This window comes from Zerene cesonia, chromosome 11, assembly GCF_012273895.1.
Source record: "Zerene cesonia ecotype Mississippi chromosome 11, Zerene_cesonia_1.1, whole genome shotgun sequence".
NCBI classification, from domain to species: domain Eukaryota; kingdom Metazoa; phylum Arthropoda; class Insecta; order Lepidoptera; family Pieridae; genus Zerene; species Zerene cesonia.
The window spans coordinates 4,659,193-4,675,142 of record NC_052112.1 but is presented as its reverse complement, the minus strand read 5'-3'; the positions used below and the strand labels follow the sequence as shown (position 1 = coordinate 4,675,142).

At 30.8% G+C, this 15,950-nt stretch overlaps 4 protein-coding genes across 4 annotated transcripts in view; 2 read left to right on the top strand and 2 right to left on the bottom strand.

Annotated features, from left to right (window-relative positions):
• LOC119830475 (glucose dehydrogenase [FAD, quinone]-like) overlaps window positions 1-5,618 on the top strand; it is an 11,736-nt gene extending 6,118 nt beyond the window's left edge. Inside the window, exons 2-7 of the mRNA XM_038353515.1 lie at window positions 1,452-2,361; window positions 2,916-3,132; window positions 3,350-3,551; window positions 3,635-3,846; window positions 4,173-4,322; window positions 4,554-5,618. Coding sequence (XP_038209443.1) covers window positions 1,478-2,361; window positions 2,916-3,132; window positions 3,350-3,551; window positions 3,635-3,846; window positions 4,173-4,322; window positions 4,554-4,754 — 1,866 coding nt within the window. The 5' untranslated portion in view covers window positions 1,452-1,477 and the 3' untranslated portion in view covers window positions 4,755-5,618. The remainder of the gene's footprint in view (window positions 1-1,451; window positions 2,362-2,915; window positions 3,133-3,349; window positions 3,552-3,634; window positions 3,847-4,172; window positions 4,323-4,553) is intronic.
• A 1,413-nt stretch (window positions 5,619-7,031) lies between these two features.
• On the bottom strand, window positions 7,032-8,053 carry LOC119830080 (39S ribosomal protein L51, mitochondrial-like). The gene is made up of 4 exons (XM_038352934.1): window positions 7,833-8,053; window positions 7,638-7,757; window positions 7,411-7,555; window positions 7,032-7,223 (listed from the first exon to the last, which is right to left on the bottom strand). The coding sequence occupies exons 1-4, from the start codon at window positions 7,892-7,894 to the stop codon at window positions 7,080-7,082; spliced, it is 471 nt and encodes a 156-aa protein (XP_038208862.1). The 5' UTR covers window positions 7,895-8,053; the 3' UTR covers window positions 7,032-7,079.
• Window positions 8,054-8,810: 757 nt separating this feature from the next.
• Window positions 8,811-10,960, top strand: LOC119830107 (zinc finger protein 62-like). The gene is made up of 2 exons (XM_038352963.1): window positions 8,811-8,892; window positions 9,092-10,960. The coding sequence occupies exon 2, from the start codon at window positions 9,102-9,104 to the stop codon at window positions 10,242-10,244; it is 1,143 nt and encodes a 380-aa protein (XP_038208891.1). The 5' UTR covers window positions 8,811-8,892; window positions 9,092-9,101; the 3' UTR covers window positions 10,245-10,960.
• A 2,681-nt stretch (window positions 10,961-13,641) lies between these two features.
• On the bottom strand, window positions 13,642-15,830 carry LOC119830105 (surfeit locus protein 6 homolog). The gene is made up of 4 exons (XM_038352961.1): window positions 15,474-15,830; window positions 15,025-15,381; window positions 14,274-14,482; window positions 13,642-13,877 (listed from the first exon to the last, which is right to left on the bottom strand). The coding sequence occupies exons 1-4, from the start codon at window positions 15,586-15,588 to the stop codon at window positions 13,707-13,709; spliced, it is 852 nt and encodes a 283-aa protein (XP_038208889.1). The 5' UTR covers window positions 15,589-15,830; the 3' UTR covers window positions 13,642-13,706.
• Between the last annotated feature and the right edge of the window lie 120 nt (window positions 15,831-15,950).

The window sequence follows — 15,950 nt, the reverse complement described above, 5'->3', positions numbered from 1 at the left end:
ACATAGGCACTTTTTATACCGATATTCCTACGGGATACGGACTTACGCGGTTTCGACCGCGGGTCACAGCTAGTATACATATTAATGTTCACACGTTTCTTCAGTTTCTATTTTTGGATATAACTTCTTTTACGGATTTGAATAGCTTTGATGTGGTCAATGTAAAAATGAATTTTTAAATCATACTTGTTTTTTAGATGCACATCTCGAGTTTTTTATTAAAAGTCGTCACATACCCCCTGAGCCACCATTGCTCTGATATTCCATAATTTTATTTATTTTAAAACGATCCATGGTATTTCAGTAAATTAAAGATGCATAAAATAGTGTTTTATGTTTTATATGATACCTACAGTCTACCATCGAAACCCCAGGCGAGTTTACACTAAATATATTTGTTTAATGTCGTATTGACTTTAGCATGTATCTGATAATATGGTCAGGCTTCTGTAAAGTGTAAAGTCATCGTATGTCGTTACTGTGCAGCGGTATTTATTTAAGATTGTTTATTATGGAGTTTTCATGCTAATAGTCTCAGAGATAAATTATACCCAAGGCCTACCTACCAATTACGCTTGCAACTGCAGAATGCAATAACCATGCATTGTTTAGTTGGTTTTTGGGAGCCTTTGCAAATAGAGAACCCAAAGTATATCCCTAACTATTATAGTACCATACCGTAATCTCTGTACCTATTTTAGAATTACAAAGACAGTTTAAACCATAAACTGTAAAACTGTAGTCTGTAGGTATGTACATAGACATGAAATATAAATGGTCGTGACGAGATATTTGTCGTGTATGTAAGTTTATAACACTTACCATAGCAATATAAGCATTTTATGCATAGTATAAACATGATTTAAATACACGTAACGGTTACTACATACGTCACTTCGTTTGGGCTATAATGCAAGCATCAAGGTGACCATGCGTGTTCCGATCAGCTGGTCTGAAGGTCATCTACATTACGTTAATGTGTATTATGTGAATGTGGTAGCCTTGACTTTATGCGTAGAAGAATTTGTATCGCTGTATTTATAAACAAGTACAAGTACAGCTGGACAATTAAGGATCTCTACTTAATTGTTTGTTATGTAAATACGATTTTCTCTTTCATTGTACGACATACAACAATCATGAAGCGTTATACAATTATAGCCTCCAAACTTACAATTTTCGTTTATGTATACATTTTAAAATAGTATCCAAAGACGCAATGTTAAATATTCGCAGCTTCACCCGTTTATTCAAAGGCATATCATCGCGGTAAAAAGTAACTCTCTAGATCCCAAACTATCTATCTCCAGAAACAAATTTTTCAGCATAAAATTGCTCTTTTACAATGTAAGAATGATAAACAAACAAACACACTTACACATCTATAATATAAATATAGGATAAGGATAAGGATCAATAACTTATTACCCAATAATTTAAAATTGTTTCAGAGATGAAGAAGAATAGATAAGCCGCAATGAAATTCTTTATATGTCTTATAACTGTTGGCAGTTTTTCGTTAGCTGGATCTCAAATAAATAATTTTTTTGATCTTTGGACCGATTTATTTCGTCCATTACCTCAAAATAAGAAAGAAGGTTTCATACCTGATTATACTCCAAAAGACAAACAAGATTATGATTTTATTATAATTGGAGCGGGTTCAGCGGGATGCGTTTTAGCAAATCGATTATCGGAAATAAAAAAATGGGACGTTCTTTTATTAGAAGCTGGTGGTAATGAAAATTTCTTTTCCGATATTCCTATTTTCGCGCCCTTTATGTCCATAACACCCATGAATTGGGATTATACATCAGAGCCGGAAAAAAGAGCCTGCAGGGATCTTCGGGGCAATGTGTGTTATATGCCCCGTGGTAAAGTACTTGGTGGAAGTAGCGTGCTCAATTTTTTAATCTATCAAAGAGGACATCCTGAAGATTATAATGACTGGGCTCGCATGGGTAACAATGGATGGAGTTACGATGAAGTATTACCATATTTTAAAAAGTCTGAAAACATTCGAATTAATGAACTGAAGAATTCAACATATCACGGTGTAGGTGGTTATATGGATATTGATTATGCTTCATATTCATCACCTCTAGACGATGCGTTTAAGGGTGCGGGGGAAGAACTCGGTTATGAATGGAATGATCCAAATGGAGAAAAATTAATTGGTTTCTCAAAACCGCAAGCGACCATTCGCAATGGTAGAAGATGTAGTGCATCTAAAGCTTTTCTAGAGCCGGTGCGTTTCAGAAAAAATTTGAAAGTGTCAAAATTCTCAACAGTTAAACGAATTCTAATTAATTCTGACAGCAAAACTGCTGTAGGAGTTGAGTTTATAAAACATAATAAGAGGTGGGTATACGCCTAGTTGATTAGATTGTTAAAATCTAACGATTAATTATTTACTTAACTTTAACATTTAATTTATAACAACCCTTTAATTTATAATTTGTGTTCGGTTTGTTAATTGAAATACAAAATCATTGCAAAGGATATTTTTAACAAATAATAAATATAGTTAAATAAACCACGCTTTGATGATAGAATCAACTCACTACAAATACTAAACTAAAATCAACTAATCTACGTAAGGAAATTATTTAATCCTGATTATCCTCATGAGGATTATAAGATAAATTTATGAAATTACTGTATTGTCACCGATACTTGATAAGAGTACAAAGTATGATTTAAATCAGTCCGTTTATAGGGGATAAAATTTTTATAACATTACATACATTATTACATACATATTAATTACATACAAACATACAGGTGAAGATAATAGAGGTGTGTTAGCAACGTTCGAACTAAACTCCAAATTAAATTAGGTACCTTACTAGTTTTCTTATGGCACGTCGACTTTAAGAAAATTAAATTTATTTAACCTTTTCTTGGTATTTCAGACGCCGGGTGTTTGCTCGTAAAGAGGTAATAATCGCAGCGGGCACAATTGGGTCTGCGCAGCTTCTTATGTTATCTGGAATAGGCCCACAAGATCACCTCCTCGATGTTGGAATCAAACCTATAATAGATTCTCCGGTTGGCTACAACCTCCAAGATCACGTCACGTTTTCTGGAAATGCATTTATAGTAAACCAGACAGGACTTTGCGTAAATGATGTTAGTAAGAGATTGTCTTATTTAAAAATGTTAAATATAATAAAGCATACAGCAACAATTCGTAGATATAAATATAAACGTTATCAATTACTGCATCAACTCTCATAGGAGGCCTGGGTCCCTGCAATGGGAACATAATATAAAATATAGGCTAATGATGATGATTAAAGCATCGAATCTGTAATAATTTATAATTTGAATGTATCGATATTTGCAGATGTTGGCTGCCTCCCCATCATCAGCAGCTGCTTACATGGCTGGACGAGGACCGCTCACACTGCCAGGCGGAGCTGCTGGGCTTGCTTTTACCCAAACTCAATATGGAAGCGATCTTGCAGAAGGACGTCCAGATATTGAATTAGTTATGGGTGCAGGGTCCCTTGCTGGCGACTTTTTGGGAATAATTCGATCGCTTCTTGGTAATATACGTACAAGTTGAAGATATTTAAACATATATTCTATATTATATTATTTTTAATTAATATTCTTAATGCTTCTATAGGGGTAACCGATCAGTTTTATTGGAAAGTCTACGGTTCTCTACCATTAAAAGAAAGACAGCAGTCATTTGCAATAAATCCAGTATTAATACGGCCTCAAAGTTATGGTCGGCTGACACTCAGGAGTGCAAGCTTTGATGATCACCCTAAAATTCATCCAAATTATTTCGATCATCCAAATGACATGAAAGCATTGAGAGAAGGTGTGCGACTTGTAAGTACCTTTTTGTTTATTAAACAAATTAAAAACATAAAAAACTTTGTTCAGGATAAGTTAATTCTTCCCTTTGAAATATGAAATGACGAAGTTTTTTATTTGAAGATGGAATGTTTATAAAATACTAGCTGACCCGGCAAACTTTTATCTTATCATTTAGGGTTATAAAAAATACATGTTGGCTGATTCTCAGACCTACCCGATATGCACACCAAATTTCATTTAAATCGGTCCATCCATTTCGGAGGAGTAACGTAACTAGCATTGTGACACGAGAATTTAATATATAAGAAGATATGTCATTTTAATTTTTTTTTTTTCAGACTCAAAAAGTTATAAACACAAGGGCATTTCAAAGATATGGAACAAGGTTAAACACTGTTCCATTCCCGGGCTGTGAACATTTAATATTTGATTCTGACGAATATTGGGAATGTGCAATAATGCAAACATCAATAACGTTAGATCATCAAGTGAGTATATTACATACATTAAATAAATAATGTAGAAGAGTCCACTTATATACTTTTCACTTTTATTATTTTACTTTTAATAATGATTATTTTTAACATTATGTTAACACTACTTAGTAGTTTAATAAGCTGTAAAGGTAAATAAAATTATTGCGTGTATCTCTTTGTCTTTCTCCATTTAACAAAATCTAGTATTGTTCGAAGAAGTAAATGCGCTTTGTAAATTTTCAGGTGGGCACTTGCAAAATGGGACCGGCTAGCGACCCCACGTCTGTTGTAAATCCACGTTTACAGGTTAAAGGAATAAACAATTTAAGGGTGGCCGACGCATCCATTATACCCCGTATACCAGCGTCACACACACACGCCCCTGTTGTAATGATCGCAGAAAAAGCTGCAGATATGATAAAAGAAGACTGGATACATCTTTAAAATTTTTAATGTCATTTATGTTTAAAAACATACTTTGGCGTTCGATATTAAAACGTCTTATGCAATTAGGAAATCAATTAGCTAAATAGGAAATGAACTTCTATTTAATTATTTTTGTTAATTGAGCGGCATAACTTGTTGGTAAGAACGACAGCAAGAGGGTTTTTTTTTAATATTATCTTGCAATTATTATATCTATATATAGATATACTTTAAATTAATCCCTACTTCTCTTGGTCACGCCATCACGCATGAACGGCTGGACCGATTTCAAAAATTCTTTCACCATTAGAAAACTGAACTGGAGCGAATAGCTAGGTCTCTTATAAATTCGATAGTTACTCTGTCTGTCTTTTCATCTCTTTTTCACGCTTGTTTAAGCGCTAAACCGATTTGAATGAAGATGAGAAGATTTGGTAGCGTCAAAGTATACGTGAAAAATTTCTTAAAATGTTCATCTTTCGTCACTGGGTAACTTGGTCAAGGATATTGTAACAACTTTGTTTGCATAACTTTGTTCTGAAAAAATTAAAAAATCCTTTAAAATGGACTATGTCCTTTTCAATGGACTAGTTTAGCTGTTGTACACATACAATATTTATACAATAAACGAATCAAGTGTCTTGGCGGCCCTGTCGCTTTTTAATGATTAAAAGGTATCTCTGTGATGTTTTTCTATCGGATTAAATTTATAGAATCATATTTTCAACATACTATCAAATTAATCAAAATAAGTAAAAAAAATCTCTCCTCAGCTAGGAGTAAACCTGTGCTAAAGACGATTAAATTAGCAGATAATTTCGTCTTGTAGCCCACGGGGAAAAAAGTAATTTTTATCCACGTAATTCAGTCTTCTATAATGCTATATTATAGTTGTGATGATATATACATCACGTTCTTTTAATATAAATTACATAGATAAGTTATATGATGTATAATAAGTTTTATTACATATGAATGAATACGTAGTATGAATATTTAGTATTAGTGTAAGTAACATTAAATTCTGAAGCATATCATACACATAACTGTTTTTTTAGTTTACTGGAATGTATGCATTGTAAAGCTCTTTAAGCTTATGTAGTGAATTAGAATAGGTAGAGTTCCATCTGAAAAATTGTAATAAAATTAAACTTATTTTATGAATAGCAAAATTCTAAACGAAGATTAGTACCGACTATGTTTCTGCCTAATAGTTTAAGAACCGAGAGAGGATATAAGAAAGTTTTTATTCCTGAAATCTCATGGAAACGGGCGTTGTGCGGGTAAAACCCCGTGACTTTTTTTTTTGTATACAAAACATTGTAAGTCACCGACTAAATACTTTTTAGTAGAGAAAAAGAAATCAACATCATAGAAATATATTTAGACTCGAACCTTGGCTATGAAATAAACATAGAAAATCGCATATGTATAAATAGAAAGTAAGCTAGATTAAAAACCCAATCAGTAAATAATGCTAGTCAAATATTTAAAATAGAAACTAGTGAATAGTTAAATCAATAAAATATTACAAAATAAACAGAGTACTTATTGATTTTTTAAAATTTATTAGTAATTTAAGGAAAGGGTAGATCCCTTTTCATATATTTTTTTTATTTTAATAAAAATATTGATTGCTTCGAAACTGGTTTATATTATAATAATACATTGTATTTATTATACCTACTGTAGTTTCGGCAATCAGTTACAAATCCTTACTAATATCTTAACTAATATTAGTAAGCCTACTATTATAAACATAAAAGTGTTAATTTGTAAGTCTTTCTTTTACATCGCAAGGGGGATTTATGATATTATGATTGTTGTGTATGGATTCCCTTTCTCGCGTGGTTCAAAATGTTGTAATTTGTGGATTTTCGAAGAGGCACTATGATATTCTTTATGACTTTAAGATGTGTACATCTCGTCAACCGTTTATTTAAGCAAATATTTATTTTAATATTGTTTTGTAATAGGTATATGTCGACAGTAGTATGTATATTGTATAGCTTTTTATTGACACACAGCCGCAATGCCTCCCTGAATTTAGAAATTAAATAGAAATACATAAAATTTCATGAATGTTCACAGATATGCAGATTTTTTTCCAATTTTCAATTGTTCAAATCTACATTAAATGTATTTAGACACAATCTGATTGATTCTTTATGTTTAAAATATATGCAAGGCTCATTTCAGAGAACAGATTGTGAATTAAGAATCTTAATTCAGACAGGCATTCAAACTGTGAGGCCAGATTAATAAACAAAGAAAAACTATTTTTTTATAAAATTATTTCTTTAGCTACTATTTATTAATTTACAATAAAACTAATTAAATATTCTAATCTCTAGACATTCCAGTTTTTGTTTTTCTATTGAGTTTCCTGTAGAGGAAAGATATACGCTTCTCCATTTGTTTCCATTTTGTAGGTCTTTCCCTTGGCATAGCAGATCTAGACAACATCCTTTTCTTACGAAGGAGAACCTATAAAACACACATGTTGTATGAATAGTTATCAAATTAACAGGTAACTGACTAGTTACCTTTTAATTGGAAAATAAAATTAAAAATTTTATGAATACATATAGATAATTTCCAGTTTTTTTGATTTTGAAAACATACATTTGTAACTATTAATTCAAAAACAATCCAAATGATAATCATAATTTACCTGGTATTCATTACCACTGACGCCTCTTATCCAAGATGGGACTGTATATAATGTTCTAACGGGATGCAAATCTCCATTACCCAAGATATCAATGTAATCATTCTGTCCATACAGAGCTTTACGTTCGGTCCATGGATTGGCTGGCCTAGAGTAGAATATTTAAAAGCTATCACAAAACAAGTAAACTCCATGTATATCAATTCGACTTTATTTTTCTTTATTATTACCTGTATTCAGGCATAGATAGACGTTTGCCAAGGGATCTTGGTAACAATCCACCACACCACAACTTTTCTTCATACCCATACCTTCGTACCAACCGTGTTTTATCAGCATGATATCTCGTCCTGAAATTAAAAATTTTGTAAGTATTACTGGGTTTGGGCAAAGATAACCCCTCATGTATGCCGATTGTATCTAACCTAACGAAATTGAAAGTTGGCCTCCAAAAAGATTTTAATATTGTAGATCCCAGCCACTCCATTGCTCGTAATATGTATTATGTATATAATATTTTACTATTTATTTATTGTACACTGAATACAAGGTTATAAATACTTGTAAAAATTGTTAACAATAAATAAAAATATTATTTTGACAGTAACAATTGACAATGACCACCCTTACAATGACTTTTTGACAATGACCCACAGATAAGAACTAGTTACTGCAATGAAAAATTACCATAGTACTCAGAAGTCAGAAGCTGTAAGTAGTTCTTAATCTGCTGTCTAAAGGACATGAAAAAATCCGAGTGGAAGAAATGTGTCCTTTTCTAATAAAAGAGTTTGTTTTATGTAATATCAAACTCAGACTCAAACATTTTTCGTTCAACTAGACCTCCTTGAGACATCCGGTGCGTTGCATAGGAGATCCCAGGATCCCTGCTATTATGCTTTGAGTTTGGCCGCCGAGGAGGTTTTAGTGGGTATAAATCCCACATACTCTACTTTTCCTTCAAAACTAGAGAATATGTTGAAGATTTCCTCCTCGTTAAAAAAAAAGACTTCCTTGAGAAGCGCTTTTGAATCGTCAAAATACTCATTAATTTTACATTTACAATTGAATCGGAAACCACCTTTTAATATAATTATTGTTATGTGAAGTTTTCATTTACAATTGGTTATTTCTACGACGTAGATAACGAAATAATTTTTGGCATTGATTTCAATGTTACTTATATAGAAAGTAAATCACAGAATAATAATTACAAGTATAAAATTAGTATCATTGAGCCAGTTCGTAGAAAATTACGATTTAGAAAGCCCCAAAAATATCAAAATCCCGTGACACAAGACATCAAAAAAATAGGTTGGAAACCAAATAAAATAAATACTAAATAGGCATTATGCATCTATGACACAATACGGCTATTTTATAATTTTGTATTAATTATCTGTAATCTGTGGTAACTTCAATTAAACAAAATGGCCGATATGCTATAGGATTCAATTTTTATCTACGACATTAAGTTTTAATAAGGTATGTTTCACCTTTAAAGCACATTAAAAATTTCATCCAATGCATTTAAATTCCCAATTACCATCTTTTCAAGATTCGTAACATGGGTATTACTTCACAAATGACCCAATTCCGCGCATTTGCGTTGTTTGTTTACTTCTTTAACTTGTTATGTTTTAGTTTACATTGTAGTAAATTCATATTGATGTATATATTTTAGAGACCAAAATATGTCCAAAAGGGAACCAAATGAACGAAATGAAAGAAAATTGGATGCCAGTGATTATGAAAACATCATTTCGCAGCATAACTTATTTGAATCGTCGAGGCCTAAACAACAAGAGCTGCCAAGTTTTCCAGGATTTTCAAATGCGGAAACACAAACAAAAACAAGTGATATCAAAGGTCAAGGGGCCCAAACAGGGTTAGGTGCATGGCCTTATAATCCTTGGTGGATGCTGGCTAGCACTTCTAGAAGTGTACCATCTCAAGATGACTTTTCAGAAGAAAGTGACCAAGCAAAAATAAAGCAAGAACCTAGCGGAGCGGGAACCCCGGATCATGAGCCATTACAAAATGATCTTGAACAATTTCATACTCCAACTCCTCCTGCAGGACTTGATTCTTTTTGTGATGATTGCTCAGACCCATTCTGCGATTCAAGTGCAGCTTTATGCCGCCAGTTGTTTCACTGTCCTCATTGCAGAAAGAGTTATCCTACGATTCTCGAATTTAACACACACTTAACGGGTGTACATCCATCTCAAAAGCCATTTAGGTGTCAGATATGTTTGGAGCCTTTTCATAAAAAATCTCATTTACGCAGGCATTTGGATTCAAACCATTCACGTAAAGATGTAAATAAATGCTCAGTTTGCTCCAAGTATATAAAAGATAAAAGCAACCTCCGTAAACATATGCAAGTGCATACAGGTCGTGTCCCACAGAAACAATTTAAATGTGACCTGTGTAATAATAAACGTTATATGTCACTGGACCGATTAAATAATCATAAAGTGGTTTGTACAGGTGAAAAGGTGTTGAAATATTGCGATATGTGTACTAAAGTGTTTGATAATTCACGATCATTAAATAGTCACAAGAAGGTCCATGCAAGAGAATTGAAATGTGAAAATTGTGGTGAACAACTTCGGTCTCTAGAGCAATTCAATAGTCATCAGTTAGTTTGCCTCGGAAACACAGCAGAGGTTGGAATCAGTGCCTCGACTAGTAGTGCAGCTTCTGTAAGCCGTTGCTGCACAGAACCTGGTTTGTGTGAACACGATAAACCCGCCTACTTGAACATACCTAGTTACGCAGCAAGTAGAGTGCTGGACGCAACACTTTCTTCATTAAAAACAGAAATGAACTGACAGCACATATAGCACTCTTAAGCAGTATGTATATTTATTCTTACATTGAGTTCATTTTATACAAATTACCAAATAGTTAAATGAATGATGGTTATAATTTTTCACAATCAAAAATTACACAAGACTGATGCAAATATCCCGCCTCACAACTTGCTTTATTATTACCATTAAAATTTAAATTGTAGCTAGTAAGTAAATTAATTTAAGTACTAATAATTTTATGTATATCCAATATCCATGTATGGTTGGAAATATTAAATCTGTTATGTACTGCCATCATTGGGCAATTTTTATATTGCCTTGTGGATATGCATGAAATTGAATATACAATTTATTTTTATTTAATTACTTAATAGATACCACCTATATTCCATAAAAGCAGCTTTACTATTTAAAATCAGAATCAATATTTACATACAGTACATGATATAATGTACTTTATTATTTGAATACTGTTAACGCCTTGACTGATTTAGACTACTATTAGTGTGCAGTATTACATTTAACATTTTTTTTTCTATTTTTAAATTGTAAGAGCTATATTTTTTTTATAATTTTTTAGAATAATTTTAAGGTACCTAAAAATAAAGGATAGACATAGTTAATAGTTATAGCAACTATTTTCTAATGCTTTAACATACTTGTTTGTCTATAGACGCATGTAAACTTATATACATAATATAATTTTTGTAATGTATTATGCATTACATATTAAAGACAATCATTTTAATAAGAGACACTTGAATAATAATTATACAATTAACTGAGTATAAGTGCAATCCATACAAGGCTAAGCCATGCATAGTGTGTTTAGTATATTATTAAGAGAGGATAACTCTAAATGGTTTTTATCTTTCAGTGTAACATACTCAAATAATTTGTGTAACAATCAAAACCCAAACAATTTTTTTTTTGTTTAAAATTTAAAGAATATAATTCTTATTGAATTCAAAAATTGTCCCATTAACTTTGTAAAGAATCTATGTAAGAATTTATTAATAAGCACATCATTATATTATCATTTAAGTTTTATGTTATGATATAAAATTATTCTTATATTAACATTTATACACTGTTACTTTAAAAGAAATGAGACTTCAACTTTGAAGTTTGTTTATTTGTTGGTAATTTAAATTTTGTTTTAAACACAAACTTGTTTATTTAATATATAGTTTTAAAATATATATATCTGGTATGTGTTAGCTCAGTTATTATATAGGAAAAAATTAACATAAAAAATCATATAAAAATATTTAAAAAATCGTTCATGATTTTTTCATAAATTTTTACCTTATTTACAATACAGTAGCAACTCCATTAACCGGACTAATTTATGTTGGTAGGCAGTTACAAAACTTATACATAATATGACAAAATATGAAGGGAAGTATATTTTTAAAACGCTTTTATTAGCTTCACCATGAATGTACCTACTCCTTTAGACTCGATTTTAACCAATTTTAAATGGACATTATTTCAAACTTTGTACAGTTATCAATGACTGGTGACAATACAGTACTTTCATGAGTTTATCTTAAATATCGCCATAACGATCGCCATGAATACCTGAGTTATTTCAGCAAATGAGATAATTCAGTTAATAACATCATTAAACCGAGTTTTTTTTTATTCATTTTTATTAATTAAACCATTTGAACGCTGTATTCAGTAAATCGACTATACCTTGGAAATTCGGATAATCGAATTTCTACTGTAGTAGCAAACAGTTGGCTAAGAAAATTTTAATATATTTTAACTTTTAATCATTAGTATCAGGGATGGTGTCGCTTAAAAAATCTGATAATGAATCTCACTACTTTGTTATTCATAGGTCACATTTTTAATGTATGAATTCTATATATGAGGATGCTGCCTGACAAAAGAACAATTACTTAAAAACAGAACATCGAGAATTCATTTCGATATATTTATTTTATCAAACTCTTGTTTCATTTGCAAACATGGTTCTATTAAATACTATCAGAAAATTATTTATGTCCTGGAGCCTCTACTCCATTTTGTCCCGAGACCTTTCGTTATGCAGCATTGCTCTCAGGGTACAGAATTATTTCATTTTAACAACCATATTTGTTATTTTTAGTTGTTAATAGTATAATGAATGATTTTTTAAGTATTTTCAACAATATTGGTTATTTCCGGAAAATATTTATGCGATATCTGATATCCAATGTATATAGTTTTATTAACTATTTCAATACTAAAACATTTTTTTAGATTTAAAAAATATTGTTAAATGCATAAATAAGGTACAATAGTACAAATGAATGGTTTATTATTCACGGTTTTTATAAGAATCACTTCAACAGGTAGGTATTGATAATTTGTCATACGATAAAAAAATAATTTTATAAAACTTACAGAAACAAGATATGTAACAATAATTTTGTCTTTCATTGTTTTCAATTTTGTACTCATTTTTAATAACACTGTTAAATTCTAATATAGTAAGTGTACGGAGAAATTAGGAGTGGATAGGCTGAGGTTTTATTTTTATGCACCTAGAATTAAGAAAAAAATGTGTTCATATGGTTTAGTTGTACCTAGATTAAAATTAGTTTTACGTTTGCTTATCGGGTACTGAAATGATAAATAAAAAAGTATGGAAAAAGTTGAAGTGTCTAAAACTGCAGAGGATTTAGTTTGTGTTAACTTCTAAATTGATACTTTTTTTAAATTATTGTACTGTGAAAATCACAATGTTCAATATGTTGTGCTATAAAGTTTGTAAAAGCTAATATAGTTACAAAAATGGTTAGTTGCACATTTTTATAATTACACATTTAAATATATAGAACCTTTTATTTATTCAATTTATTCGATATATTTTTGGTTATACCATTAGTAAATTTATTAATTGATGCTTTTAGAAATAATATTCAAGAAAATATAATTCATATGAGGACATTTCTCGACTATGGCGCCATTATCTCTCTCACGATGACGTTAACAATGATCTAACGACCTTACAATGATAAAATATATCACCCATCTTGTATGTCATTTTCATAATAATATGTTACAATATGTTTTAGTCAGTACCCGGTTTTGCTTTAAAGTTATAGACAGTGCAATTCCTGCTTATCATTATTTAATAAATCCACCGATATTTAATAGTTACTTGGAGGCAAAGTAGTACCTCTTACAACAGAAATAAATAGTTACAATAAGAGAGCAATTTGTAAACACGAACTGCTCTTCTTGTTACCTTACAAATTTAAGATATTATTTTCAGTCGTAATACGTGTTTTAACCCATTGAATGTACAATAGACATTAAACGATAATAAACAGACTATTATTTTTATGTTTTTGTTATTTTACAATATGCCTGATGATTATTATATATAGGACACTAATAATTAGTAAATAACACCATGCTGGGTAATAATGTACTTTAGTTTATTAAAAGTTATACAATGAACTATATAAGTGATAGGTATCATTATATGACAACACGTCCTCGTTTAACTGACGCTTTAACCTTCTTAACTTTCTTTTCTTTCTTTTTCTTTATTATATTTTCCTTGCGCTTTTTCTGCCGTTCGTCCATCTTATCTGCCACTGATTTTATCCTATTTTCCCATTGCTTTTTGCTAGCTTTCTTTTTTTGTTCCTGAAAGATAAAAATATAATGTTATGAAGTAGTAAGTTTCTATAACAGTAACAAAATATACAATTATCATGTATAAATTTTCTAGTGTTTGTGACAACTTTTGTTAATTAAAAGTAGGTGTTGAGGCAAATCAAGAGTTAGCCAAGTTAGCACTTATTAAAATAATATGGTCATGTTTCTGCTACTCAATGTTAAGCACAATAAGTTGAAAGTTAAAATCAACCCAGCTCGTCCATGTGTAGGTAGGTAGGTAGTGTGCCATAGTATGTGTAGCAGCTTGTAAGAGCTACCGCTCTGTACAGACAGCAACACAGAAGAACCCAAGTCAGCACCTCAAAATATGATTCACTAGAAATTAAATTTATTTTATGTTGGTAATATTTGTTTTTAACTAACTTGTCTCTTAATGGATTTTTTGAGCAGAATCGGATCATCTTTGACTTTTTGACCTTCCGCTTTTTGCAGGATATTCTTCCAAGCAATTTTCTCTTTTAAATCTTTAGCTTTACTGCCATCTTTTTCTGTTAATTCATGAACTTTTTGTTCTTGTTGTTTTAATTCATCCAATTTTTTTTTTGCATCCTTATGTCCTTTTGGTGCTCTTTCTGAAATAATAAAAATGGCAACCAATTGTAATTATCTTCATATATATAAATTATGTGTCACATTGTTCGTCTGCGATGGACTCCCTAAACTACTTAACCAATTTTAATAAAATTTGCACAATGTGTGCAGTTTGATCCAATTTAAAAGATAGGATAGTTTATTTTTTTTTTTTCACCCGCGTTATTCCGTATCCTGAAGAAATATCGGGATAGAAAGTTGCCTGTATGTTATTCCAGTTGTCTAGCTATCAATGAACTAAATTTCATTGCAACCGGTTCAGTAGTTTTTGCATGAAAGAGCAACAAACACACACAAATCCTTACAAACTGTCACATTTATAATATCAGTAGGATATATTATGTTAAGATGAAAAGCCTTTTGATGAAACAACTAACATTAGCTGGAGGTTAGGCAGGTGATGTTGGTCTAAAGTTGTTAAATATCACAACCCAATTTCTACCTCAAGTCATTGAATCTTCACAAAGTGCGAAAATATTGAGTTTGCATGTGTGTATTTGATACATATTATTTATATTTATACCTTTTTGTCCCAAATTAGCAAAGTCAAACTTTGAGAATACAAGCTTCCCTTCAGTATTAAAAACGGGTTTAGCCTGGCTTATTTTAGGTTTAATTTCATTTTCATGATCTTCACTTGAATTAACTACTTCTTTGATTTTATTTTTATTCAACTTTACTCTCTCCTTTTTCTTAATTTTCTTGTTTAATTTGCTAGTTAAACTTTTCTTTATTAATTTGCTTTTCAAATTAAATTTTTGCTGTGACTTCATTTTTTCTAACTTCTCTTCCAGCTCAGCGATGCTATGTGCTCGTTTTGGTACATCAATATCTTTTTGTTTATTATTAGTTATTTCAAAATCGAGTTGATTCTCATTTCCTAAAAACAAAAGGTTGTAAAATAAAATCATACGAGGCTTAAAACATAACGAGACGTCACTAATATGAGAAAATATAACTAAATACGATTACCATTAAGCTGATTTGGTGCTGAATAAAATGTAAAAATAGTTTTAATGAAATTAACTTCTTTAAGTAACTCTTGCTTCAACTGTTTTATTTTAATAGGTTTTTTTTGTATACCCATATTGAGGAGGTTGTAGTTTGTATGATATAAAAAAAATCAGCAAAACTTATTTCATATAACCAAAACAGATCTTTTTCTTAATCACACAATCCTCCTTCTCGAATCCTCGTCCTAAGTATGTCGTTTTACAAGAAAACTCAATGAATATAATGTTTCTTAAAAATACAAAACATCACACAAGAAAACACATGGGGTTATGACTGATTACAAATGACAAAAGTCAAAATCGAGGAAGTAGAGTTGTCATTTTTTTTTTTTTTTTCTTCCTTTATGGCAATAAGTTTCAACTATTTGCCAGTGTCAAGTTTATAGTTGTCATTTGTCACTTTAAAAATTATTGACAGATGATAAAAGAATAGAGG